At 43.3% G+C, this 23,872-nt stretch overlaps 1 protein-coding gene across 2 annotated transcripts in view; it reads left to right on the top strand.

Moving 5' to 3' along the window:
- The window catches only part of C9H1orf21 (chromosome 9 C1orf21 homolog), a 222,089-nt gene that overhangs the window by 56,752 nt on the left and 141,465 nt on the right, over positions 1 to 23,872 (top strand). For both annotated transcript variants that reach the window (XM_026392843.2, XM_026392844.2), the window contains exon 2: positions 23,510 to 23,729. In XM_026392843.2, coding sequence (XP_026248628.1) covers positions 23,636 to 23,729 — 94 coding nt within the window. In that variant the 5' untranslated portion in view covers positions 23,510 to 23,635. The remainder of the gene's footprint in view (positions 1 to 23,509; positions 23,730 to 23,872) is intronic.

The following is a 23,872-nucleotide window of genomic DNA, read 5'->3' as shown; positions in this document are numbered from 1 at the left end:
CTGGGGATGTGGCTCAAGCAGTAGCGCGCTTGCCTGGCATGCGTGCGACCCGGGTTCTTCGATCCTCAGCACCACATACCAACAAAGATGTTGTGTCCGCCGAGAACTAAAAGATAAATATTAAAAATTCTCTCTCTCTCTCTCTCTCTCTCTCTCTCTCTCTCTCTCTCTCTCTCTCTCTCTCTCTCTCCTCTCTCACTCTCTTTAAAAAAAAAAAAAAAGATGTTGGGTTTTAGAGTCCCCAAAGCCCGGTACCAAGCCAAATCTCTTCTCCTTTTGCAAGTGTGTGTGTGAGAACAACTCTATCAGTCTCAGCTCATTGACAGTGTCCCCATTGGAGATAGGTCAGTGGACATCATCTTGTTTGTCAGAAATAGCAAAACGAAAAGATTGCACCAGGAACAAACTCTATATTTTTGTGTTTGTGAAATAAGATCATATTTTCCCCCACATAAGATCAGCTTCACCCCATCATGGCCAAGTGACAAGGGGAAGAAGTAACCACCACGTTCATCATTTGCACATAGGAAGGCTGTGATTCGTACCTTTCCCTTTATTGAGGCAGAGTCTGGCAGTGTTGCCCGGGCTGGCCTCAACCTTGCGGTCTTCCTGCCTCAGCCTCCCCAGTAGCTGGGATTCAGGCTTGGCAGTTCGTACATTTTTCGTCATATATCTCTATGACTCTTGGCTCGGAACAAACTTTGGATGATCTTTTTATCAATAAATAACACACACAAAAAAGGTTCTTGATAGTATTATAAAAAATCGATGAAATTGTTTGGGTTATACAGAGCAGGAGCAAATTCTCCATTTTCCTTTTTTTTATTTCTTCTGTCCTTTGCCCTTTGAGCTCGCTTTATCTTCCCAGTGACCCAATATAGTTTTATCATAAACTGCTCTATTGGATGAGAGATTCTTAAGGGCTTTAAAAAATTCAGTAGCTTTTCCTCAACTCCATTGTTTTGTACCTTAAAAGCTTTCCTTGGCCTTGTAAGTGGAAAACTTTCAGTCAGAAGCAAGCATGAAACCTTTTGCTGGCAGCATTGCTGTGTTCCAGAAGCAGTGAGTCTCTATTCGGCCAGGGCCATTTCCCTCCTAAACAGTACCCACCGGGAGCTATGGTCTGCCTCTAGAAAGATCTTGTAGCTGGGAATCGTTCTATGGAACATCTCTAAGTGATGAAGACCACAGCCACAGTGAGGAGAGGAAGCCGGAGTTGCTATGGCCACGTTCATCTTCATCAGCTGAACCCCATTTCCTTCTGCAAGAGATACTGTGAGCAGCCTGGAGAACACACTTTTAATTGACTTTTGCATTCAGACTTCTGCACCTGGAAGTCCCCCACCCCATTATTGCAGCATTGCCTGGGGCACAGGTAGAGAAGGAACTGGTGCTTTGGAGGTTCAGCTTTTGGTTTGCAAGTGCTTCTTTGCTTTTTATAAAATGTTGGTTTGAAGCATTGCGTAATAGCCAGTGTAGTAACACATTTTTATTAGAACTGCTGTTCTCAGGAAACTGGGGTTTTGTTTCCCTAAAGGGAACCACTCAATGTAAATATTGGTCTGTGTTCTAATGTTCTGTCTTTTCATTAGTTTGCTGACTGTACTGATGTTAATATCCTCTTTATCTTCCAAAAAGCCTCGACTTTGTTAGATGCTGTCACCTAGTTTAGTTTTTAATCTCTGAAGAAATCTCAACCAGAACTGTTTTTTTTTTTTTAATTTTGATTATTTGGTTTGAACTGTCATGTTTGACTTGCTCTTCAAGACAACAGCTATGAGTGTTCCTGTGTGAAACCTCAGAGGTGAAGGGACAGTGAGGGCCAGTTCCTCACAGTCTTTATCTACTTAGGTGGGTTTCAGCCTAAAGGAAGCTGTTCCCCCTGCTCTGTCTAGATGGTGCTTTTTAAATTACAGTTTGAAAAGTGAACTCTGAAAGAGAAGAGAGATTATATTTAGTCTTCCTTTGCAGATGTTGGAGAGATTGAACTTTCTTGAAGACAAGTAATTATTTTATGGAAAGAAATTCAATCTGCATCATATGGGGACTCTAAGTAGATTTATGCAAATATCTCCGACTGGCAGCAGATCCATAGGAAGATGCTAGAAGGAAAAAAAAAATGTACAGGATGGATTTTATTTGTTTATTTACAAAAGTTGTGAGTAGAGAGAAGAGAATTTGGGATATTTAAAACTTAACCCTTGTTCAGTATTTTGAAATAGAATTGAAAAAAAGGGATAGGACTATTTTAAGTTTTAGTATATTTTTATATACTTCAGTAGGATATGGTAGAATGAATTAGAAACTTTTTTTTTTATGGATAACCTATTGTCACAGGTACTTAGGGCCAATTTAATGGTAGGTCTCTTAGCAGTGGGAAATATAACCCTACTTATTAGCATGTGGGAGAGACTGGGTCCTTTGAAAGGTTCCAAGCATCATGACATCCTTACCCCAAATTCCTTACAAATGATAAGCCACCAGTCAGAAACAAGTGCAAAATTATTCTCAGACATCTGCATTTTTGGGGAGGAATTGGAGAGTAGTAAATACCTTTCTTTTATATAGATCATTTTAAATCAGTTAATTATATCCTTTTTTCAAAACAGTCTAGATTTTGAAAGTAGGAATTAAAGTTTAATGAGATGTGATTAGTCATGAGTGTCTAATAATAGAACTATTCTGACATCTGAATTTTGAATTTTTCCGAGTTCTGCTGTTAATGATAGCAAAGGTGTTTGCAGGTTTGTCCCTCACCTTATGACCTGACAGTTCACAAGGGCGGGTGGGATCCCGTCAGACTTTGGGTACCACTGTCATTGTAAAGGGCCAGAGGGAATGTAGAGCTGATTATGGGTGGCTTTCAGATTCCTTTGGTTACCTCTTCTACGCAGAAACTGGCCCTTGGTCTCGATCTTCTTACTCATCTATTCATGAGGATCAGTTCTGTCCAAAGTAAATAACCACTTGGAGCCATTCAGAAATGGCACACTCGCAGTCAGGCCCAGCCATGAACTTTCACCTCCGGCAGTTTCACCTCCTCACAGTCAGGTTTTCAAAGTCTGGGTCTCTTGAATGTGGCAAGGAGCTTCAGAGGTCTGTCTTGCCAATTACTAGGCAAGCTGCTTAGCCACTACACTTGTCAATAAAATCTATGAGAACCACGCTTCTTCAACTTCAGCGTGCCTGTGAATCACTTGGGATCTTGAAGGGATTGCAGCTTCTGAATTCTAGGGTGAGGCTGCCAGGTGCATCTCAGTCCTGTTGGTCCCCAGAATCACACTTTGAGAAACAAATTCTTAGACAGTGGCTATGAGACACCCAGTCTCCTTCCACCCTCAAATCAGAAACTCTCTCTTTATACATTCTTCCCAACTGTTTTCTTGGTCATCAATATTTTCCCCTTTGGGGTCCACAGTGAATGTAATGCCACAAATAGTTAACCTTTCTGGGATTGCTAATATCAACATCTACTGTAAAACCCTTCCAAGTAACACTTAAAACTTCATGTCTTTTTTTTTCTTTTCCTCACATCTCCTGTGTATCTAATACTGGCACATACTGAGCCCTGGATAAACAAATATCTGTTGAGTGAGGTGGGGGCGGGCGGTGAGTATCTAATGCTTGACTTTGGGGTGTTACGAGTCCCATTCACTTTTGGTTTTCAATGAGAGCACACCAAGAAGCTGCAATGGTTCTTGGTATCAAGTCTAAGTCCTGAAACTTGGTTCTTGCCTGCTATGGATTGTCCCTTTGCTCTCTTTTTGGTGCCGTGTGCTTATCATTTAACTTTTTTTTTATAATTTTTTTTTAGTTGTTGATGGACCTTTATTTTATTCATTTATTTATATAAGGTGCTGAGAATCAAACCCAGTGTCTGACGCATTGGAGGCAAGCACTCTACCACTGAGCCACAACCCCAGCCGTTAACTTCCTTTTTGATTCACCAAGTTAGATAATTCCATCACCAGATCTGACAGCTTAGAGGCATTATGAAAAGTTTGCTTTTGAAATAGAAACTTGATGATCTTCAGAAAACTGTGCCCCTATTCTTTTATGGGAAAGGTATTTTCACCTTTCCTCTTGAGGAACAGTTGTGATCTTACCAGCCCCGGATCTCACATTTTTCATGTTAAAATTCTCCCAGACTGCAACTCAGATTCGACTTTCTTTGCAGTCTTTCTTGATTCCACCCAGAGAACACTCTGTAACTTCACCTCCTGTACCAGATGGATGCTGGCTAAGCCAATCATCTTATCGTGCTGCAGTTTCTTACCAGCTCATCTTTTACCCTCTGAGGATTAGTTTCTAAAGACAAATCTTTCCTGTCTACATTTGATGACCTCTGGGTGTGCCTAATATAGTGCTGGCTCACAGCAGTAGCACCTGTGATCTGGAAAAGACTAGCATATGAATGGTTTGAGTATTGGAGGGGAGGGGAGAAGAGCAAACCAGGCAGAAAATAGCATCGGGGGCAATTTTCTGGAAAAGGCAAGGGTGATCATTTGGTTTGACGTTACCTCTTGACCTATAATTGTGGTAATCGCTCTCAGTATTCTAGAGTTGTAAATAAATGATTCATTAGACGGTGTTACCCTATAAACAATAAACTGAAGACACAAGAGTATTCTAACATAGTTCTTATTTAAAGGAAAGAAAACTTATGGAGGACACGGAAGTGATGAGAATTTCATCTGTGATCTTGAAAGATACATTGGTATGTTAGAGAAATAGTGAGCAAATATGAATGGCACTGTTGACGCGTTTCCCAAGGCTTTATGGTCTCCTGATGCCTAGACCAGCCAGACAGGCGGTGCTGAACTCTGTCGCAGAGAAGCAAAGGGAGGGGTCATGGATTCCAATTGGAGGGAGTCGAGTACAAGTATTGTGATAGAAATCTTTCTTATGCAGACTCTGTTTCTCTCCCCGATCAGCCGGCAGCCTGACCTCTTTGTGATCATTCACAAGATCATGGGTTTGGGGCTCTGCCCCTGAAAGCTGCTGGCCCCGTCTGGCGTTGTCTGGGCTCTTAGGGACTCTTGCCTCTGCCCTGGTTCTTTGTGCCTCTTTGATGGTTGTCTGGCTGTGTCCGTGTGCTGGCTTTCCTCTTCTCTTTCCCCAGTTGACTTTGTAGTGGGCTGTGACACAGATCAAGGAAAAGTGGGATGGCATCAACTTTGAGCGTACCAAAGCATTTTTGTGAGTGTGACAGTAAAAAGTTTGTTGAGACAATAATAGCCTTTTTTTTTTTTAATCATTTAAAGCCTTCCTGATATGTGTTCACTGATTTGTAAACACCTGTGTATACTGCTTCAAATCCTCGGAATGACCCTACAAGGTAATTGGCATTATGCCCATTTTATAGGAGAGGAAACTGGGGTTTTGAGGGATGAAGGAACTTTCCCTGGATCTCATGGCTGATTCCACCCCAGTGTGTTTGACTTCAGAGTTCTTTCAATTTCCTGGTTCTGTCTTTTTGTGGGTGGTGTTGAGTGTTCTGTGCTAAGGATGGAGGTGGCAGAGTTTGGGCTGGGGACCAGGTATTTGAAGGGCTGATCACTAACCCCATAGGGGAGGTTACCACTCTTCTGTTGTGTGGGTTTGCTCTTGTGGTGCTTGCCCTCTGCTCATCTTCTGCAGTATTTGCTTCTCTTCCGGCACCCAGATGAGTGTCAGGTAGGAGACATTGTATGTCATAATCCCATAGTTGCTCATTCATCTGTGCTGGGTCTTGTTGGAAAAAGAAAATGAGAGGAGTCATCTCTAAAGGAGTTAATATACCTACTAAAGATCTAGACTCTGTGATGCATTAAAGAGCTATGTCATGTGCCTAACACACGTACCTAATAGTAGTTGGGTGTGGTTTCAATGCTGCTATAATTTGAATTCAAAAGTACTTTAGTTTAACATCTTCCTTCACTTATACCAACTCTGACTTTTATAACAATCTGACTTGTTGCCAGTTGTTCACAAGAGATTTGGGAATTTTCTTATCACAAAGTTAATTTTAATGCATTTCTAAATATATGCCCTAAAAAAGAACTTTAAAAGAATCAAACTTAGACTAATTCAGAGCTTAAGGGACATTCAAATTGTGTTGGGAAACAAAAGGACGACAGAATTATGGAACTCCAAACAGGGAGAAAGTAATGCCTGCAAGAATGATTTGGTTGCAAATTTAAATTACTAGCAATTCTAGCAGTGTTCGTATATCTTTATTGTCTCTATAATTCTTTCAAATGTTTTCCCATCCCTTGAATAAAATGTGTGTGTGTTTTTAAACAATATTGCAGTCATAATTATATTTACTCAGGCATTATTTAACTCTATTCTGTGTAGAGTTTCATGTTATGCTGTTTGCATTTTGATCGCTTTCTGGGGAACATTGACCGTTACAGTAATGTTTCCAGGGTCCTAAACTTGCACCTCAGTTTCTGCCATCTTCCCTGGAAGAGTAGATAGATAGTAGTATGGAGAGTAGTTTATAATAAATAGCCTGACATCCCAAGGGGTTTATCACTTTTAACAGAATAAGCTGTATTTTCCTAATTATGAGTTGTTTCTGGAGCAGAGGCTGGAGAGTAAATTAGACTTGTGTGTGTGTGTGTGTGTGTGTGTGTGTGTGTGTGTGTGTGGTGCTAGGGATCACACCCAGGCCCTCCCACATGCTAGAATGATTTGGTTGCAAATTTAAAGACAAGTGCTCTACTACTGAGCTCCACCCCAGCCCCTAAAATCAGCCTCTTTTAAGGTTTTTTTTTTTTAGGGCAGAGTATAAAGTGTTAAATTTGTACTGGTAAGGAATTGATGCGGGGGTGCGGGTAGAGTGCCTAAATTGAACTTGTAGAATATTGAGAGAAGCAGCACTGAGCTCCCTTTCATTTCCCAGTGACTGAATGACTTGCTGAATTTCTCATAAAAGAAATTTATTCCTCTTCATTGTACCGTTCATGGATTTAAGATCCCAAAGCTGCTCTGGAATTGTTATGGTCAGTCTCAGTTTATTGACAACGTCTTCATCTTTGAGAATCAGCTGGTCTTGGCAAATGGGCCTTGGCCACCTGTACATCCTTACAGCGCTCGGAGTTGAAGGTAAGTTGTTTAAAATCAAGAGAGAGTGCTGGCTTTGAACCCTCAGGGTCTGGCTGGGGAGACAGACACAGGAGATGGCCATGAGGACCCCAGTCAGGGAGGTGCAGGGCGGGGTGGGCACTGTAGAGGGGCGGGGCGGGGGTCACAGCTGCTTCCCAGGAAGCAGATGCTTGGAGCCAGGTCTGAGGAGTCTCGTCGCCCTGGCAGGGAGAGACGTCACTATTCCTCAGCCTCCCACAGCAGCTCAGCACACCTTGTTCTTCTCCCCATTTCTCTCCAGCTCTTTTGGTTGTCCTTCGGGGCACACGGGCCTCTTCCATGCCCAGGGCAGCAGAGCCATGCGTGCCCTGGAAGAAGGCACGGCTCCTCTGTGGAGGGCTGGCATCCTGGCTGCCTGTCTGTAGACAGGCAAAATCTTGTTGGTAGGTGGAGATGGAAATAGTTTAGAGGGGTGTCGGCCAGCAAGAAGGAGGAGGAGGAAAATCACTCAATAAGTCCTAGACTCTAGTGTTGGTCCAGCTTGTGTGGGCAACTGCTACCATTTTGTTTGCATTGAAACCAATAGGCAGCTTCAACAGACATTCAATAGAAATGGAGTTGTGGGGCTGGGGATGTGGCTCAAGCGGTAGCGTGCTCGCCTGGCATGCGTGCGGCCCGGGTTCGATCCTCAACGCCGAAAACTAAAAAATAAATATTAAAATTCTCTCTCTCTCTCTCTCTCTCTCTCTCTCTCTCTCTCTCTCTCTCTCTTTTTCTCTTTAAAAAAAAAAAAAGAAATGGAGTTGTGTTGGGACTGGAGGTATAGCTTAGTGATGGAGTGCCTGCTTAGCCTGCGCAAGGGCGTGGTTCCATCCCCAGCACCCCCTCCTTCCAAAAAAAAAAAAAAAAGAAAGAAAGAAAGAAAGGAAAACAGAAACTGAGTTGTGGAGGTGCCAAGGAGAGGTAGTAAGGTTGGAGGTGTTATAAATGGCATTGAAAAGGCTCCAGTCCTCTCACTTGACTTTTTTGTTTACTAAAACGTTTACTCTCAAGCACAGGAGATCAAAACAGGGGGAGTACCCTCTTTCCTAAAGGTAGGGCTTCTCTTTCACCTCACTAGGAGCACCTCAGATCTGGATTGACTTTACTGGCATCTCGAGGCATGCTGTCTGTGTCTTCTAAGTCGTCTAGCTACGACTCTGGCAGCTCGACGGGGCTGGTGGTCGTGAAAGGCTCCGCAGATGGTAGAGCAGTGAATAAGCATTGATTGATTTTGCAACTGGGATACCAGCCTTTGCTCTGAATTCCGAGGCTCTCCGTCACTGTTTGACATTGAGACAGGTGTCCTTCCTCCATGCCAGCTGTGGAGAACCTGCTGAGGTTTGCTTCCCTGTTGTCATCTTAAACTCTCAGCATCACCACTAACAGCAGCCCTGTCCCACTCCTGTGACCCAGGAACAGTCAGAGCGTTCAACCAAGCAGACTTTGGACTGGCCTGTTCCTCTTGCAAAGTGTGGTGGCCTAGTCCATCTAAAGAACTATTCTGAAGTCAGTGGACAGAGCTCCCCAAAGCCTTACACACTCTGTCATTGGCCTTCTTGACAGAAGGTTATCAGTGTGCAACTTCTACTAAAGGTCATGTGAGCTGGTGGGAAGGGAAGTATCATAAAAGTACCCTATCTGGGCGCTGTGACCTTGGGCCTACCACACAGGTTTCCCTGGTCTGGAGAGGTATGGGAGGTTTGGGTCTCTACTTCCTAGGACACCACTGCCCTTACTGCTTCCCAAAGATATGTCTCCTTAGTGGGCCCCCTTCCTATTCTGCAGAACCAGAGCCACCAGCCGGGAGACGGCCAATGTTTATAAAGGATGCTCTCTCTGGCTGCTGCATTTCCTGTCTTAAAGATTGATGGTCTTTAGCTGTTTTGCTGATGTCATTGTACATCTGTTTTTTGGAGTGAGGATAACAGGGAAGGAGAATGGCTAAATCTAGCAAGAACTCATTACGCCATGAACGATGAAGGTTTATTCCTCTTTGATTTGTTTGCTTCACTGGGGAAAACAAATGATCGTGTCACCCTGTAGAGAATCTCCCTTTCCTTCTGATGTACAAATAAACAGCCTCCCACGTTGCATTTATTTTTGCTGCTGCTGGGATAGTTGATTAAAAAAAAAAGCATTTTGTTATGCTGCTTTTCTATATGATGACCTTCATAGTGGAATAGGGAAGGAAACGCTGTAAAAGACACATCCATATTTTTAACAGGTGAAGGACCCTTAACTGCAATTGCCCAGGAGAAACCACAGCCCATTAAAGTGAGACGGATGAGCTGGTAAGCCAAACCAAGTAACAGGAAGGAGACAGGATACTTGATTTCTTGACCTATCTTAGAAGGGATCAACTTTTATTCATTATTTAAAAAAAAAAATTAAAGTGCCCTCTTCTTTCCATCCTGTCTTCTTCATCCTGCAGGATGTACCTGGTAATGGGTCTGTTTGTTCATTTTCATGTTCATCTAGCCTGCAGATAGCCACATGAAGTATCGGAGGTGTTGGTTAGTAGAAGGTTATGAATGCTAGTTAATTTGATTTTCCGAAGGCAGAAGCTTAAATGACGGCCTTGTAGCCTCTGGTCCCCAGTGCTGTGTGTACTTCCTGTTTATGTCCCTTGATCTCAGGTGTTTGGAGCCTGGCAACAGGCCTCTGTGTTTTGCGAGCTTGTTTCCAATATTGATTTGTCATTAGCCAAACCTGACTTGGCAGTGACTTCGAGGGCCCGTTCTTGGAGGGATGCAGATGCACGCCACCGAGGGCACAGATTAGAAGGGGATCTCTTGACATTCTGTTGCTAGGTTACGGAACACTCAATTACTGAACCTTGTACCTAGCATCCATATTCTAAAATTTTTTATTTATGGTTGAAAGCAGCCACTGTACATATTTTGAGGGCAATACAATGAGATATAAAATGAATAGAACTAAGTAGTTAAGACACATCTCCTCAAGAAAATGAGGATAAGCAAATATGTATGATAAACCAGTTGAAAGATTGGATTCTCCCCTCCTCTCCAGGCAATGTAGAATCACTGAGCTCAGGGAGTTAGTTGCTGGGCAAGCCTTTGTACCGTCATGGTGTTAGCTCAGTCGTGAACTAGACCTTGTAATGAAAGTTAGGTAATGCACCCCGTCCTCTCCTCTGGTTGGAGGTAGGGTTGGGTTGTTAATTTTGGATATAGGTTTTTCTTTTTTTTCCCCCTTTTATTCCTTTTCTACTCTTCTATTCATAATTTTTTTATCACATGGACAGAAGTTTTATTTAAAAATAACTTTTATTCAGAGAATGATTTTACCAAATTGTGGTGTAATTATAGTAACCACATTTGACCTTTATAAACAATCTCTTAATAATTAGATTTTTTCAACTACACTTGTGGTAAAAGCTGGTTTTTTTTTTCTTAAAGAAACAATTTCCATTATATCATGAGAGCAACTATGAACAGAACAGGGAGGAAGAACAGGAAGAAAAGATTAACATTAAACAGAGACATGAGATGGGAGGGAAAGGGAGAGAAAAGGGAAATTGCATGGAAATGAAGGGAGACCCTCATTGCTATACAAAATTACATACAAGAAGTTGTGAGGGGAATGGGAAAATAAACAAGGAGAGAAATGAATTACAGTAGATGGGGTAGAGAGAGAAGATGGGAGGGAAGGGGAGGGGGGATAGTAGGGGATAGGAAAGGTAGCAGAATACAACAATTACTAATAGGGCATTATGTAAAATTGTGGATGTGTAACCCACGTGATTCTGCAATCTGCATTTGGGGTAAAATTGGGAGTTCATAACCCACTTGAATCTAATGTATGAAATATGATATGTCAAGAGCTTTGTAATGTTGTGAACAACCAATAAAAAAAAAAAAGAAAGGTAAAAAAAAAAAAAAAAAAGAAACAATTTCCATAGTTCTCTCACCCTGCAAACCTTTGCTTTCTAACCCAGCTTGTGGAGTAACAAAATGTTTATTAATCTGCTACTTTGTGCAAAGGATTGCACAGGATCAAAGACGTGGAAAACATGATTTGCCTTCAAAAATTTGTAAATAAATTAGAACCTCAAGGGGAAAAAATGCACAGAAGTTAACAACGTGAACATCAGTAGAGGAGATGGCCCAAGGCTATGCATATTTCCTGAATGAGAGTTAGGGCTGACTTCAGAGGGAGGACACTCCATGTGGGCCAAGTTGGACTGAGATGGAAAGGTAACTGCAGACATGTAGCCACACAGATAGGTGATAAATGGGCTCTATAGGCATTTTCTGGTCACCTTAGAGAAGGGGAAGATGTGTGGCTTGGAGCAACATTTCCTAGAAGTGATAAGATTTGTTCTGAACTCTCAAGGACGGGTTGAATTTGAATAATTGGCAGAGATGGAGGGAGGGCACAAGCATATATAAGGGGGCAGCTTTGAACAGAGGGGTTAGTAGATAGAGACTGGAGCTGAGACAGTGGGATCACAAATTTGAGGCCAGCAACTTAGCAAGGCCCTGTCTCAAAATAAAAAATAAAAATAAAAAATATGTAGCTCAGTGGTTGAGTATCCCAGGTTCAATCCCCACTACTACAGGGGAAGAAAATAAAGAAAAAAAAAAAAAGACAGCTAGATAGGATTAGAGATGTAGATGAAAATCCTAAAGTTCTGGGAAGGAGTTTAAACTTTCTTCTAGTAATGTTCTTCTGAACCCAGGCATGCTTTACCACTGACTTACACCTCCAGCCCTTTTAATCTATCTATCTATCTATCTATCTATCTATCTATCTATCTCTCATCTATCTATTTATTTTGCTCATTAAGTTGCTGAAGGTTTTGCTAAGTTGCTAAGGTTGTCCTTGAACTTGTGATCCTCCTGCCTCAGTGTCCCAGATCTCTAGGATTATAGACATGTGCCACCAAGCCAGCTTATTTATTTTTAACTGAGCACATATTCTGAGCCAAGCCCTGCTAGAGGCTGTAGATACAACAGGGAATAAGAAATATATCGGCTATTTCTCTCAAAGAGTTTACACTGTAGACTCATGGGAAGGATAGATAGGTAATTGGGAATTAGAACTATCTTGCATTATGAAGATGTCTCTGAAAGACATCCAGGCCAAGCCAGCACAGTGGTGCATACCTGTCATCCCAGCAGCCGGGGAGGCTCAGACAGGACGATCCGGAGTTTAAAGCCAGCCTCAGCAACGGCGAAGTGCTAAGCAACTCAGTGAGACCCTGTCTCTAAATAAATTACAAAATAGGGCTGGGGATGGGGCTCAGTGGCCGAGTGCCCCTGATTCAATCCCAGGTACTCACCCCCCTCCCCCTCCCCCCCAAAAAAGGACATCTGGGCCAAGGCCTTGAGGGAAGAGAAAGTGGGGTCACATCCTCAGTTAAATGTATTTCTGCTCTGTTTTGGATAAAAGTTTGTCATCATGCCACACACTTGTGCCCTATTCAGATAAAGACACTAAACACGTTTCAGACCAGAACAGAGTGTGACTGCCGCGTCTTGATGCTGAGCCATGGTCCCCCTTGTGTCTTTTCTGCCCCATATTGTCCAGTTCTACTGAGCTTGTCACTCTGGTCTCGTTCTTAAAGCACACACTGGGGATAATCAGGAAAGAACACCTTGTTCACTAGCCATGCGATTTTAAATGGGGAACCCTGGGCAGATTTAAAATCATTTTTTTAGTATACCCTGTCATTTTTGGTAACCTTTACGGGGTCACATTAGCTTCAAACCAGTAACCCTAGGTATTCCTTAATGGCTTTTCAATGGCTAAACAAGAGCTCCAAGGCCTTGCCCTCTCTTCTATAGCTCTGTCTCTCAACCCCCAGTAAACATCAGGAATGGCTGCAGGTGCCGTGGCCGGACTCTTGGTCCAGAGTCATGAGCAAGCTCAGGGGAGGCAGGAGAGTGCAGGGTACTCTAGGGTGTGGCCATCCCTCAGCTGACTTGACCCTGTCTTCCTGGGTCTGTTCTCTCAACCCTTCACTTTTTGTCTTCTTTTAATAGATGATTGCAGAGAGCATGTTTTTGGCTGATTGCTACAAAATCAATGAACTTCCCCAAAGTCTTATGCATTTCTTAACAGTATGAAAATGGAGATGCTTTTTTTTGTTTTTTGTTTTTTTCTTAACACAGGAAGTCGAGGGCATTGGGTTTGTGCTATCTGAAAATGACATTTATCATTTCAGTCTCATGGGCCTTCTGAGGACACCCTCCTTAAATAGTTCTTTGTTATGGGAAGCTAATCAAAAGTTTAAATTTGAGCAAGAACCAACAAGCAAACAAAGACCTTGATTTTTCAGATGGGTGAATTTCAGAAGCACTGCTAAACATCTGGACTCTGATTGAAAGTGAGAAAATGCACCAAGGACAGGCTCTCTTAGCCATTTTGGAATCTCTGGTCCTTGGTGGAATATTAAGAACTAAGCAAGTTCTCAAAAATTCATTGTTGAAATAATTAGCACAGTTTTATAGAGCAGATGAGAGCCAACCATATAAGTGATAAAAGCTTTCTAAAGCCCATTGTGGGGGGATAATAGTACATATTACTCTTTTCTTACTTTCTTAAGGTGTGAATACTGAACATAGTTTTTAATCACCTGTTGTAGGGCAGCAAACACCTGTGGTGGCTCACATAACATCTTAACTTCAGTCACTCGTGATATATTAAGAAGTCACTGCCTGTGCAGGTGACCTAGGACATGGGGCGGAGAGGAGATCACTCCCTGAGAGCTCCTCACATTTCTTTGTTAAAAGAGGTTTCTAAGAGACTTCATCCACTGGACATTGATTGCACATCTACTATGTGCCTGACACTGTGTGCAGGGTGGGGCGGGGAGTGGTAATCCAAAGAGGAATGATTAGGACGTGGTCACGACCTTGGAAATCTGCCTGGGGAAGGAGATAGACACATAGCACGTAACAGGAAGTTGATGTGAACTGTGCATTCATGGGGGCCATAGCAGAACCCAAGAAACCCCAGAAAGCCCACTGACCCTCCACTTGTGGGCACACAGCCTTAGCCTTTAGAGCTTTGGATATCCCATGCAGAGGTGACTGCCCCACCCCCACAGCAGAAGCACTGGGCACTTCTCGGGGCCATCTGTCAGTGCTGCACATGGGCCAGGTGCTTCTCCTGCTATGGAACTGTGTCTCCATTTCTATCCGTGTCCCGTCCACCTGCAGTTATCTTTGGTCCAATTCTTAAAAACCACCACGCTGCCCAGATTAACCAGTCATCTCTCTTCCCATCTCTTCTTTCTATTCCCTTTTGCCTCTGCTTGTATCATCTGAAAGCTCATCGCCATGACATTAAGTCATGACGGTGGTGATAATGACAATAGCTCCCTCTTATTTTGTTATTGATTATTTGCTATATGCCAGATACTGGCCTAAGTACTTTCCATATAGCATCTCATCTATTTCACTCAAAATTCATGAGGTTGTATCCCACTTTATAAATGAGGGCCCAGGGCACTGTGAAGGAAGGAACTTCCCCAAAGCTATGTGACTCTTTTCCCACAAAATATTGGGTATAATCTTTGCATTGTTAGAACTTTGATAGTGGGGAGGGGGAGGAGACAAATTCCTTCACCCACAAAGAAGTTTTATGTTTTATGTGTTTGTTTTCTTTACATTTGTAAGGCACTTCCAGATCTTGAATTGTTCTAGATAGAGTTTAAAGGTTCCAGGAGGCAGAATTTCAGTCTTCTAGAGGTGTTTCTTGCAGTTAGCAGCCCTCTAACCAGCAGATAGGGTAATTTACTGAATCTTTGTAACCACAGATTTTTCCACAGACCTGTGCTGAGGGAGAGATCTTAGGCCAAAGGGAGCATCTAGTACTTTCTGGATAATATTGTTTATTTTAGTAAGAAGAGGGGGAAATAGGAGGGAAAGGGTTTGGGGTAAGAAAGAGGGATGTATGTTCAGATTGTTTTTAAATTTCTAGCATTCAGATCTTTTCAAAGTGTAATGCATTACTTTATTAAACTAGTGCTAATTTTGACCTTAGGAAACATATCCATACTCAAAAACAGCAAATTAAGTCCTCAAATAAATACAAGCAGGCTTTTTTGTTTTTAAACTATTCTTCCATTTGCTTGCAATGACTAGCTTAGGTGATTCATCATATTTGTTCTATTGCCTACCTTGCCTTTTATCCACCACAGTACGCAGGTTGAGGCTGAGGTACAAGCCCTTTCAGCAGAAAACTTAGGGATTGAATTGACTTGAAAATGTGCACTGTGCTGGACGCATGCAGAACTGGAGGCTTTCTAACTCAGTGACGGAGCCCCACGCTGCTTTTCAGATGTGTGCATGGGAAAAGGGTTGCTGGTGTTAACTCTTGTCCTGGCCCCATGGAGGTAACCCAGAGTTTTCTGAGAGGTCCATTCAGCTACAGTGCTGTGCTGTGATTTGTGGTGCAAGGGTGGATCAGCAGCTGAGCACTGAAAGCGCATCTTTGCTGTCCTCGCCATCAGCAAATGTTTCTGAGGCTCTGCTAACAACACTCTATTGCTAGGCATTCTTCCACCTCTTGGTGCATAAAATATAGTTGGGGCAGCACTATTTAAATTAGCTTGAAATATCTCCTGACTCTCAAGAATGCTTCTGATCCCTTGTTCCCTGGAGCTTACACTAGTCATTGGAATTTTATTTTATCACATTATTGATCTGTGAGCCCTATCCAGATGCTAGCCCATCAAGGTCAGGAATTATACCTGTTCTTTAGATTTCAACACATGGATTGCCCTGGATGGTCGCTGGCCAATCTGAAAGGACCATGGTTTATTTGCTTTGATTCAAATCAAAATGTGTGGTTGGTTTTTTTGTTTGTTTGTTTTAGTAATTCATACTTGTTCTACTTTCAAGTTCCATTCGCTTCTCGATTTCTCGTTCTTCCTTTCCATGTATTTTCTCTCATTTTCTCCATCTGCTTCTGGGTGTGCTTGGGTTAGGCCAGCAGACCTACCTTCGAGACCCTCTGGGCAGGTGGGTTTCATCCAGTGTAAATGCAGAGGGACTGGTGGGGATGTCCTGGCCTGGGGGTGTACTCACAGAACGTGGCCTTGCACGTGGAAGTGCTTTTCAGAGCATTCATCATCGACTTAGATGTTCTAAACAATCCAAAAAAGGAGGGGAGACACATGGCGGTTCCTGACAAGGAGATCCCGTGGATTTGTCCCAGGTGACGTGGGGAACCAGCAGCATGGCCGTCACAAAAATCACAGTCGTAGGTTCTTCTGGTAAAAGCTCAGGGTATAGAAGGTTCCCACAGACAAGTTGACAACTTCCTACAAACACTTGGTCTTGAAAGTGGAAGAAGAAAAAGAACTTGAAGTCAAAGAATATCTGCCATTGGCCGCGGCTTCTGAGAAGCCACACATTTTTTTTCTGCGTAGGTCCACACTGATGTGGGTGTGTGGTTGATCAGGAGCTGATGTTTTCCTCCTTCACCTCCACAGAAACAATATCCCCTACACAAATTTCTGTGTACATGTACAGGTAACCCCCAAATAAAGTGCAAGGTAACGGCACACAACTCTGAAATCCTTAGCTTGAAGAACAGTTATTCCACAAACCTTCTAACCAATTCCCTTAAAGAAACATTGTTAAAATTAATTTTATTCATTAAAGGAAGGATAGAAAAGGGGAAATAGGGAGCTGAGTTTTGTTCTGTTTCCAGCTCACTTACAGTTGAAATCAACACTCTTGGGCCAAAACATCATTGGTAATAACTTTCAGGCCCTTTAGGGCTTCTGGAAAAATTAGATTGCTTTATTCAGGCTGGGCATAAAATCCAAGAAAGAGACCCAGAGCTTTGTCCCAAGGCAGGTGTGTGAAGGGTCAGGTTGGAGCTTGGTACTCTCCTGCCCACTCCAGTGGTCATTCCACTTGACACACTGCCTCTTTGCTCCCACATCTCCCAGCACCAGTGTGGGTCCTCTTACATAGTATTTATTACTGTCACATTTCTGAGGGACACCTCTGTGCAATCATTATTTGCAGAATTTCGAGTTTTCCCATAAAGCAGCAGAAGTCCGTTCGTACGAATCCTTGGAGTTAATAGCATATTGTCACCTGTCATGCCACCAAAAGAGTACGAGGCCAGGAGCCGGTGCACCACGATGCCAGTAACTGCAGGCACACAGGAAGGTTTGGCTTTCCCAGATTATCCTCATGTCAAACGTGACATCCCTGTATGTATTATTTTTAATGTTCACAATGAAATGTGAAATGGTGTTAACAGTAGCCCAAGGATACCAAAGCTTCAAGATTAGAAATCACTTTTAAGCTTCCTTTCTTCTTCCCCCCAGTGGGCTGCTGTATTAACACTCATTATAGCGAAGCAAAGCAGATGGGCAAACAGACTGATTAGTTATTTATATATATATATAATTTTTTTTTCTTTACGGAGCTTAGATGTTGGCTCTTTCTTCAGTAAAAGAAAGGAGTTTTTAGATGTCGCCTTGTTTTGATTTCCCTTTTTAATCAGAAGTAGAAAGGGGGCACTTTGCTCCTGATCTATTAATAATGCAGCTACATTCTTTTCTTAACTGCCGACTTCATAGCTCTCTGTGTACCCATTGCCACCAAATAAGTGCAAGGTGAGGAGCAGATGTGCGGTGATGCCAGTTACTGCCAGCTGACAGGAAGGATTTCCCTCCAGTCCCTGCAACCCCATGTCGTGAATTCATGTTCTTTCTGGCCTGGGATTTCTTTATGGAGTTCATCACTGTAATATTTTGTTTTTTTTTTTTTTTTACAAGTGCCTTTTTTTGGCAAGGAAAGTGTCTAAAATATTTTTGCCTTTTTTATCCAAAATGCAAGAAGTCTTTAATTAGTGGGGAGTGAAATTACTCATGATATTATGTAAACAGAAATATTTTCCTGTAGCCTTTAAAAAAAAAAAAAAAAAGAAGAAGAAGATCAGGTGTTGCTTTCGTTTTTCTTAAAAGTAGACATGGCTTATTTGATTTCTTCCCAGTCTTATAAAAGTGGGTTTTGGGATGAAACCATACTTATGGTTCAAAACTTAAAGTAAGGAAGAGAGACATGGTAGCCAGGTGTGGTGATGCATGCTCGTAATCCCAGTGACGCTGAGGCAGAAGTATCTGGAGTTCAAAACCAGCCTAAGCAACTTAGTGAGGTTCTAAGCAACTCATGGAGACCTGACTCTAAATAAAATTGTAAAAAAGGGCTGGGGATGTGGCTCTGTGGTTAAGGGCCCCTGAGTTCAATCCCTGGTACCAAAAAAAAAAAAAAAAAAAGGAAAAAAGAAAAGAACGTATTCATTTGAAAGTAATAGACTTGGGGAGAGAGACCGTCCCGTGGTGTAACACAGAACATTCTGGAACATTCCTCATAGGACACTTAAAGAGGCTTATGGCATGGTATGAGGAGAAGAAGGATTCTGTTGCCTGTCTGCACATTTTAAAAATCTGTTTTTGAATTTGAATTGGATTCTAATTTTGCTGATTTATTTTATCCAAAGAAGGACAGATAGCTTATGAAGACGGCCTCACGTTTGGTGAGCCTGTGGTATTGTGGGTTATACTTGCTGCAGGATAACGTGGACACAACCCCATGGGGAGGGTTTTACACAAAGCCCTGAGTATTTAATTGAATCTCCTGTTTTTAAAGGTGCCTGATGGTCCTATTGCTAGATTCTTTAGCTTAAAAAAAAAATCATCCTCAGTGAAACTTCATTTTAGAAGCTCCTATCAAACATCAAAGAGATGCTTCAATTTAATTTTCACACTGTAATCTGCAACTTGAAAAATAGCAGACTGTTAATAACAATACGTGAAAATGAGATTCTCCCAGAGGCTCAATGTTGTGGTCTCTGCTTGAGCACCCGGAGCACCTTCAGCTGCACCTACAGCCGCACCTAAGTGCTGTGGTTTCCAAGAGGAAAAATGAATAGAGGGGGAGGGGGAGGGGAGAGAAAGCCCTAGATGCTAATGGAAAAGTGGAAGCTAAAAACCAAAACAAAGCAAAACAACACACAAAAAACCAGAGCTTAACTGAAGGGACCCTTTTCTGAGCAGAGATGGTTGTGCTCAGAATTCTGAAATTCTGTGAGCAGGTCTCAGTGGGTTGAGGTTAAGTGGAAAGAAATTTGGGGGGGGGCAGGGGGGAAGGAAACCTTGATGTTGCCTCAGTCCATAAAGAGATGCAGTTCAAGGGTGCTTTAGTGCTATGTCTTTAACTGGGGTTGGGTCTCAAACCAGACACTCCTTTTCCCAAAGCCGAGTCAGGTGCCTGGGGATCGGATGCCCTGGCATCCTCTATTTAACCTGGGGTAACTGGACCACATGGCTGCGAAGCTGATCTTCCTGATTATCTCCTTCTCTGGGAGTTCATATCCATGGAGAGAATATGAACTCCTGTCTGTTTCCTACCGGAAACCTCATACCTGTACACCAAACACATCTGGCACTTAGTAGTTTTGAACAAATACCTCTGGATTAAATAACTGTTGTGTTTATATACAGGATCTAAGGGACATAGTAAAAAAACACTTGCCTCGGTGATCCAGGATTAATTTGATGAATTGGTGCTCTCCTGCCCTTCAGGTGACTTCATAGTTAGCACCTTCAAATAGGTTCATAGTTAAAATATATTTCTGATGAACTTATAAGACTTGAAAATATCACTCTTAAATTAATTACTGTAAAACATGTAGTGTAGTTGTTTCAAAAACAAAGTCTACACCTGCTTATGACTTGGAGAAAGCTCAGATTGAACAATAGTTCTCTTTAAAACATACAAACATGGCCAGGAATGGCTGTGCCTGCCTACGCTCGAAGCCGCTCTGGAGGCTGAGACAGGATCTCTTGAGCTCAGGAGTTTGTGGCCAGCTGTGAAACATAGCTAGAGCCTGTCTCAAAAAAACAAAAACAAAACAAAGCAAAACAAAACAAAAGCCTATCTAATTAAACTTCCTAAGTAATTTTGTTTTCATTGGATATAAACTGTGTCGAATCTGCTTGTTAACATGACCTTCGCCCCAATACATGAATAACAGAAGCAGTCTTTTTATGTGTGTGTGGTACCAGAGATTGAACCCAGGGGAGCTCCACCACTGAGCTACACCCCAGTCATTTTTATTTCGAGACAGGGTCTCCCTAAATTGTCCAGTCCGGCCTCTAAACTTGCAATTTTCCTGCCTCAGCCTCCTGAGTACCTGAGATTACAGGCATGTGCCATGAGCAACTAAAATTCTTAAGTTTTCTTTTTGCTAGCCTTCTTGAATGTATTTGATTTTCAGGTAATGTCAACTTTTTCAATTCCAATAAGTTTTTTTTTGTTGTTGTTGTTGTTGTTATCAACAAAACTTTTGGACACAGAAGAAACATTGTGGAATGCTTTTCAAAAGTAGCACAGGATAATTCATCTTAAACTCTTTAACATGGGTAGTTTAACTTCTTGTCTGCAGTTTCACTTTCCACAGATTATGTCACTAGGAGTCAACAAAAATATTAACATTGGTCTTGACTCTATCAAGGGACACTATGTTCATTTAATTATTATATCATCTTGTGACCATGGTTCTATTTTATCGTTATTTCTATTAATGTCTTACTAGGTCTGATTTGGAAATTAAACATAGTTTTTACCTTGTTTGGTCCTCTCTGTGGTCTCAGGCATCCACTTGGGGTCTTGAAACACATCCCCCAAGGAGGAAGGTGAGGTGACTATACTTCTTGGATAACTTGAGAAACATGACGTTTCAAAGATGAAACTGGAATGAGGAAGAGAAGAGGGAGAAGACGACTAGAGAGGGTGGCTGTCAACTGTCTCTTCCTTCTGAAAATCCTCTGCGGGCTCTGTTAGCCTCTCCCCTTCGTGCTTCTGTTTTTAGTCTAAAGAGGTGGCAGCAGAGAGTGGGGCCAGGCCAGGTCTCCCCTCCCTGTGGACACGTGAGGCTGTCTCCTCACACTTCCTTTTGGGACAGCGAGGCTCCTCCTGCCTGGGAGCCCACACCTGTGACCTCCCTTGATGATGCTGGGGGTGAGACAGAGGAGGGAAAGTGCCCACCGGGTGTGCATAGAGCAACGGCAGCAGAGTCACAGTGCCTCGAGGTGCCGGCCCTTCGCAGCCTCCTGTTAGGAGGGCTTGACCCTCCTCCTACCCTGAAGCCCAGTCCCTTCTCCCATCCCTCCCATACTCCGGGATGTTTCTTCGGGAACTGAGACAGGTGGGCAGAATGGATTTCCACACTCATGCACTATTCCTCACCATGTGTGCAAACTTGGATCAGACAGACCCCCTGGGCCTGGTTTATGAAGCTGGATGAGGGCAGTGAGGCTTTCTCCAGGCTCTTCCCATCCCCCACGTGACCCCTCCTAACATAAGCACACACACACACCAACAGGCTCTTGCTCAGAATGGTCCTGCCACCCACCTGTTGCCACGGTCCCGTCAGGCTGGTGAACTTTTACCAAACCTCTAAGACCCCAAAAAACACCCACTTCCTCTTTCCAGTTCCTGACTCCACCCAGTCACAGTGTGGTCTGCTGTTCTGAGTTCTGAGGGCTTTGTGAAACCTTTATCACAGCACCTATGACACTGCACTGCATCGCGTCTCTCTCCCGTCAGACTCCTGAGCTCTGCACACCAGGATGAATAACACATGGGATGAGCAAATAGAACAAATGAATAAACAAGTAGAAAGACTACAACTTTCAAAAATATTACTGCTGAATAATTTGTGTGTGTGTGTGTGTGTTTGTGTGTACGCCTACCTATAGGCCTGGATTTCATTTAGTGTTAAAAAGATGAAAAATGTGAGCCGAATCTGATGTTGTATGCCTATAATACCAGCGACTCAGGAGGCTGAGGCAGGAGGATCTACCTCAACAACTTAGCAAGGCCCTGTTTCAAAATAAATAAAAAGGGCTGAGAATATAGCTCAGTGGTAGGATGTTCCTGAGTTCAATTCCCCATACCACCCTAAAGGAGAAAAGAAATTTATTAACATGCAGTTACCTAAAGTATAAAGAGATAAATGCTTCTGGGTTTATAAAATTTCTCCCCCCCCCCAACCCTCTACTTCCTATTAATGATGTCACATAACCCATGAAAAAGTTGAACAATTATACAGACTATAATGTTACAGTTGGTATTGATTGCAGTTTGCATTTGGCTTAATTTAAGATCATTACCTTTGTATCTGAGTTCAGGTATTGGATGCCCTAGGCTAATTTGAAAAATCCTCTTTGCTGAGATTTTATGGTTTAAATGATTGGGTTTCCTGATCTGTGGATGCTCTGAGTGCTCTAGGAATGAGGGCGTACGTAGGGTTGGCCCCTGTGGGAAGCTCCTAGCCACACTTGGTAGCGCTGTCTGTGAGCCCCAGGAGTATGGGTCCTTCATAGCCAGCAGCAGGTGCCGGTTCTGATGGAGGCTAAAGGAGGCCAGGGGTTCCGGCGAGGCCTGTGTCCCAGGGGGATGGGTGGAGGTGAAGGAGTGGACAGGGCTGGAGTAGATCACCTACAGGGCTGCGATGGCTGGGTAAAAAGGAAGGAAAATAGAAAGCAGTAATGATCGTGGTGAGCTCTGCAGACGCTGAGGGTTCTGACGGCTCGTGGGGTGGGGCAGGGGAAGGCCGAGTCACTCTGCTGACCTGAGCATCGTCTCTTTCATGGTGTATCCTCAGTGCTCTGTCCGCCTTCGTGAGAGGCCAGTAGAGGCCCTTCCCAGGGGTGGACAGCTGTTTGCCTTTCTTCCTATCCCTGCCTTTTCTGCTGGATCCTCCAAACCTTCAGACGGCTAAGCAGAACATCGTCCAAAGAAATTTTAAGAGCTTGTCCCATCTCCTTCCTCCAAAAGTGTCACCTCCGGTAAAATAAAATACTGAACTATTTTCAGCCCCAGTGAGAAAGGTGTAAGGTCCCTGTTTCATTCTGAGCAGGACGGCTACTTCCTCCCGGAAAACTTTGAGGGGCTGATAAGTGGTGGCCTGGGGGGGGAGGATGAGGGAGGGGAAAAGCCGTTCTCAGTCCCCTGCACTGGCTGGATCTCAGGAACGCGCTTTGCCTGCTCTGAAGGTTTTTGAGGTTCCAGAGCCTCAGCCAACCTGTGCGTATATGGCGTGCCTGTGTGGCAAGTAGTACCCAATTACTTCCTTGTGTCAATAAATATGTGTTTCTTGTAGCTCTCCCAAAACTTCACCCTTGGGGGAGGGGGGTGTCCTCAGATTTGCTTTCTGAGTGGGAATTGATTAAGAACAGGACACTGGGCTTCTGGTCTTCAGCGCCACGTCCTGACACTGGCGCCACAGGCGTCTGCATGAGTCCTAGCATGTCACAGGTCACAGGCTCAGAGCCGTTCCACCCCACGGGTTTTGCTGGAGTCTCCCTGGCTGATCCAGCTCTCTTCTCTCGCAGGTGCGCACATCTTGACCGACTCAGCAGAAGGTGGATTTTCTTTGTGTTTAAAGAAAAAAAAAAATGTCCCCGTGTCTGTAGAGATGATTTGCAGTTCAGCCCGGCTGAAGCTGACCGAATGAGACTATGGGCTGTGCCTCGGCCAAGCATGTTGCCACTGTTCAAAATGAAGAGGAAGCCCAGAAAGGGAAGAGCTACCAGAACGGAGACGCGTTTGGCGGTGAGTGCTGTCACGCGGCGCCCCTGAGGGCTGGTTCTAGGCCTTTCACTTTGGTGATGGTGAACAAGGGTAGCCATGGGTGTCTTATGCCATTGGGGTGAAGGGGTGACAAGACCCAAAATCAACCCAGACCTTCGATTTCC

Source organism: Urocitellus parryii, chromosome 9 (genome assembly GCF_045843805.1).
Source record: "Urocitellus parryii isolate mUroPar1 chromosome 9, mUroPar1.hap1, whole genome shotgun sequence".
NCBI classification, from domain to species: domain Eukaryota; kingdom Metazoa; phylum Chordata; class Mammalia; order Rodentia; family Sciuridae; genus Urocitellus; species Urocitellus parryii.
The sequence above is the reverse complement of the archived record's forward strand: the minus strand, read 5'-3'. Positions and strand labels throughout refer to the sequence as shown.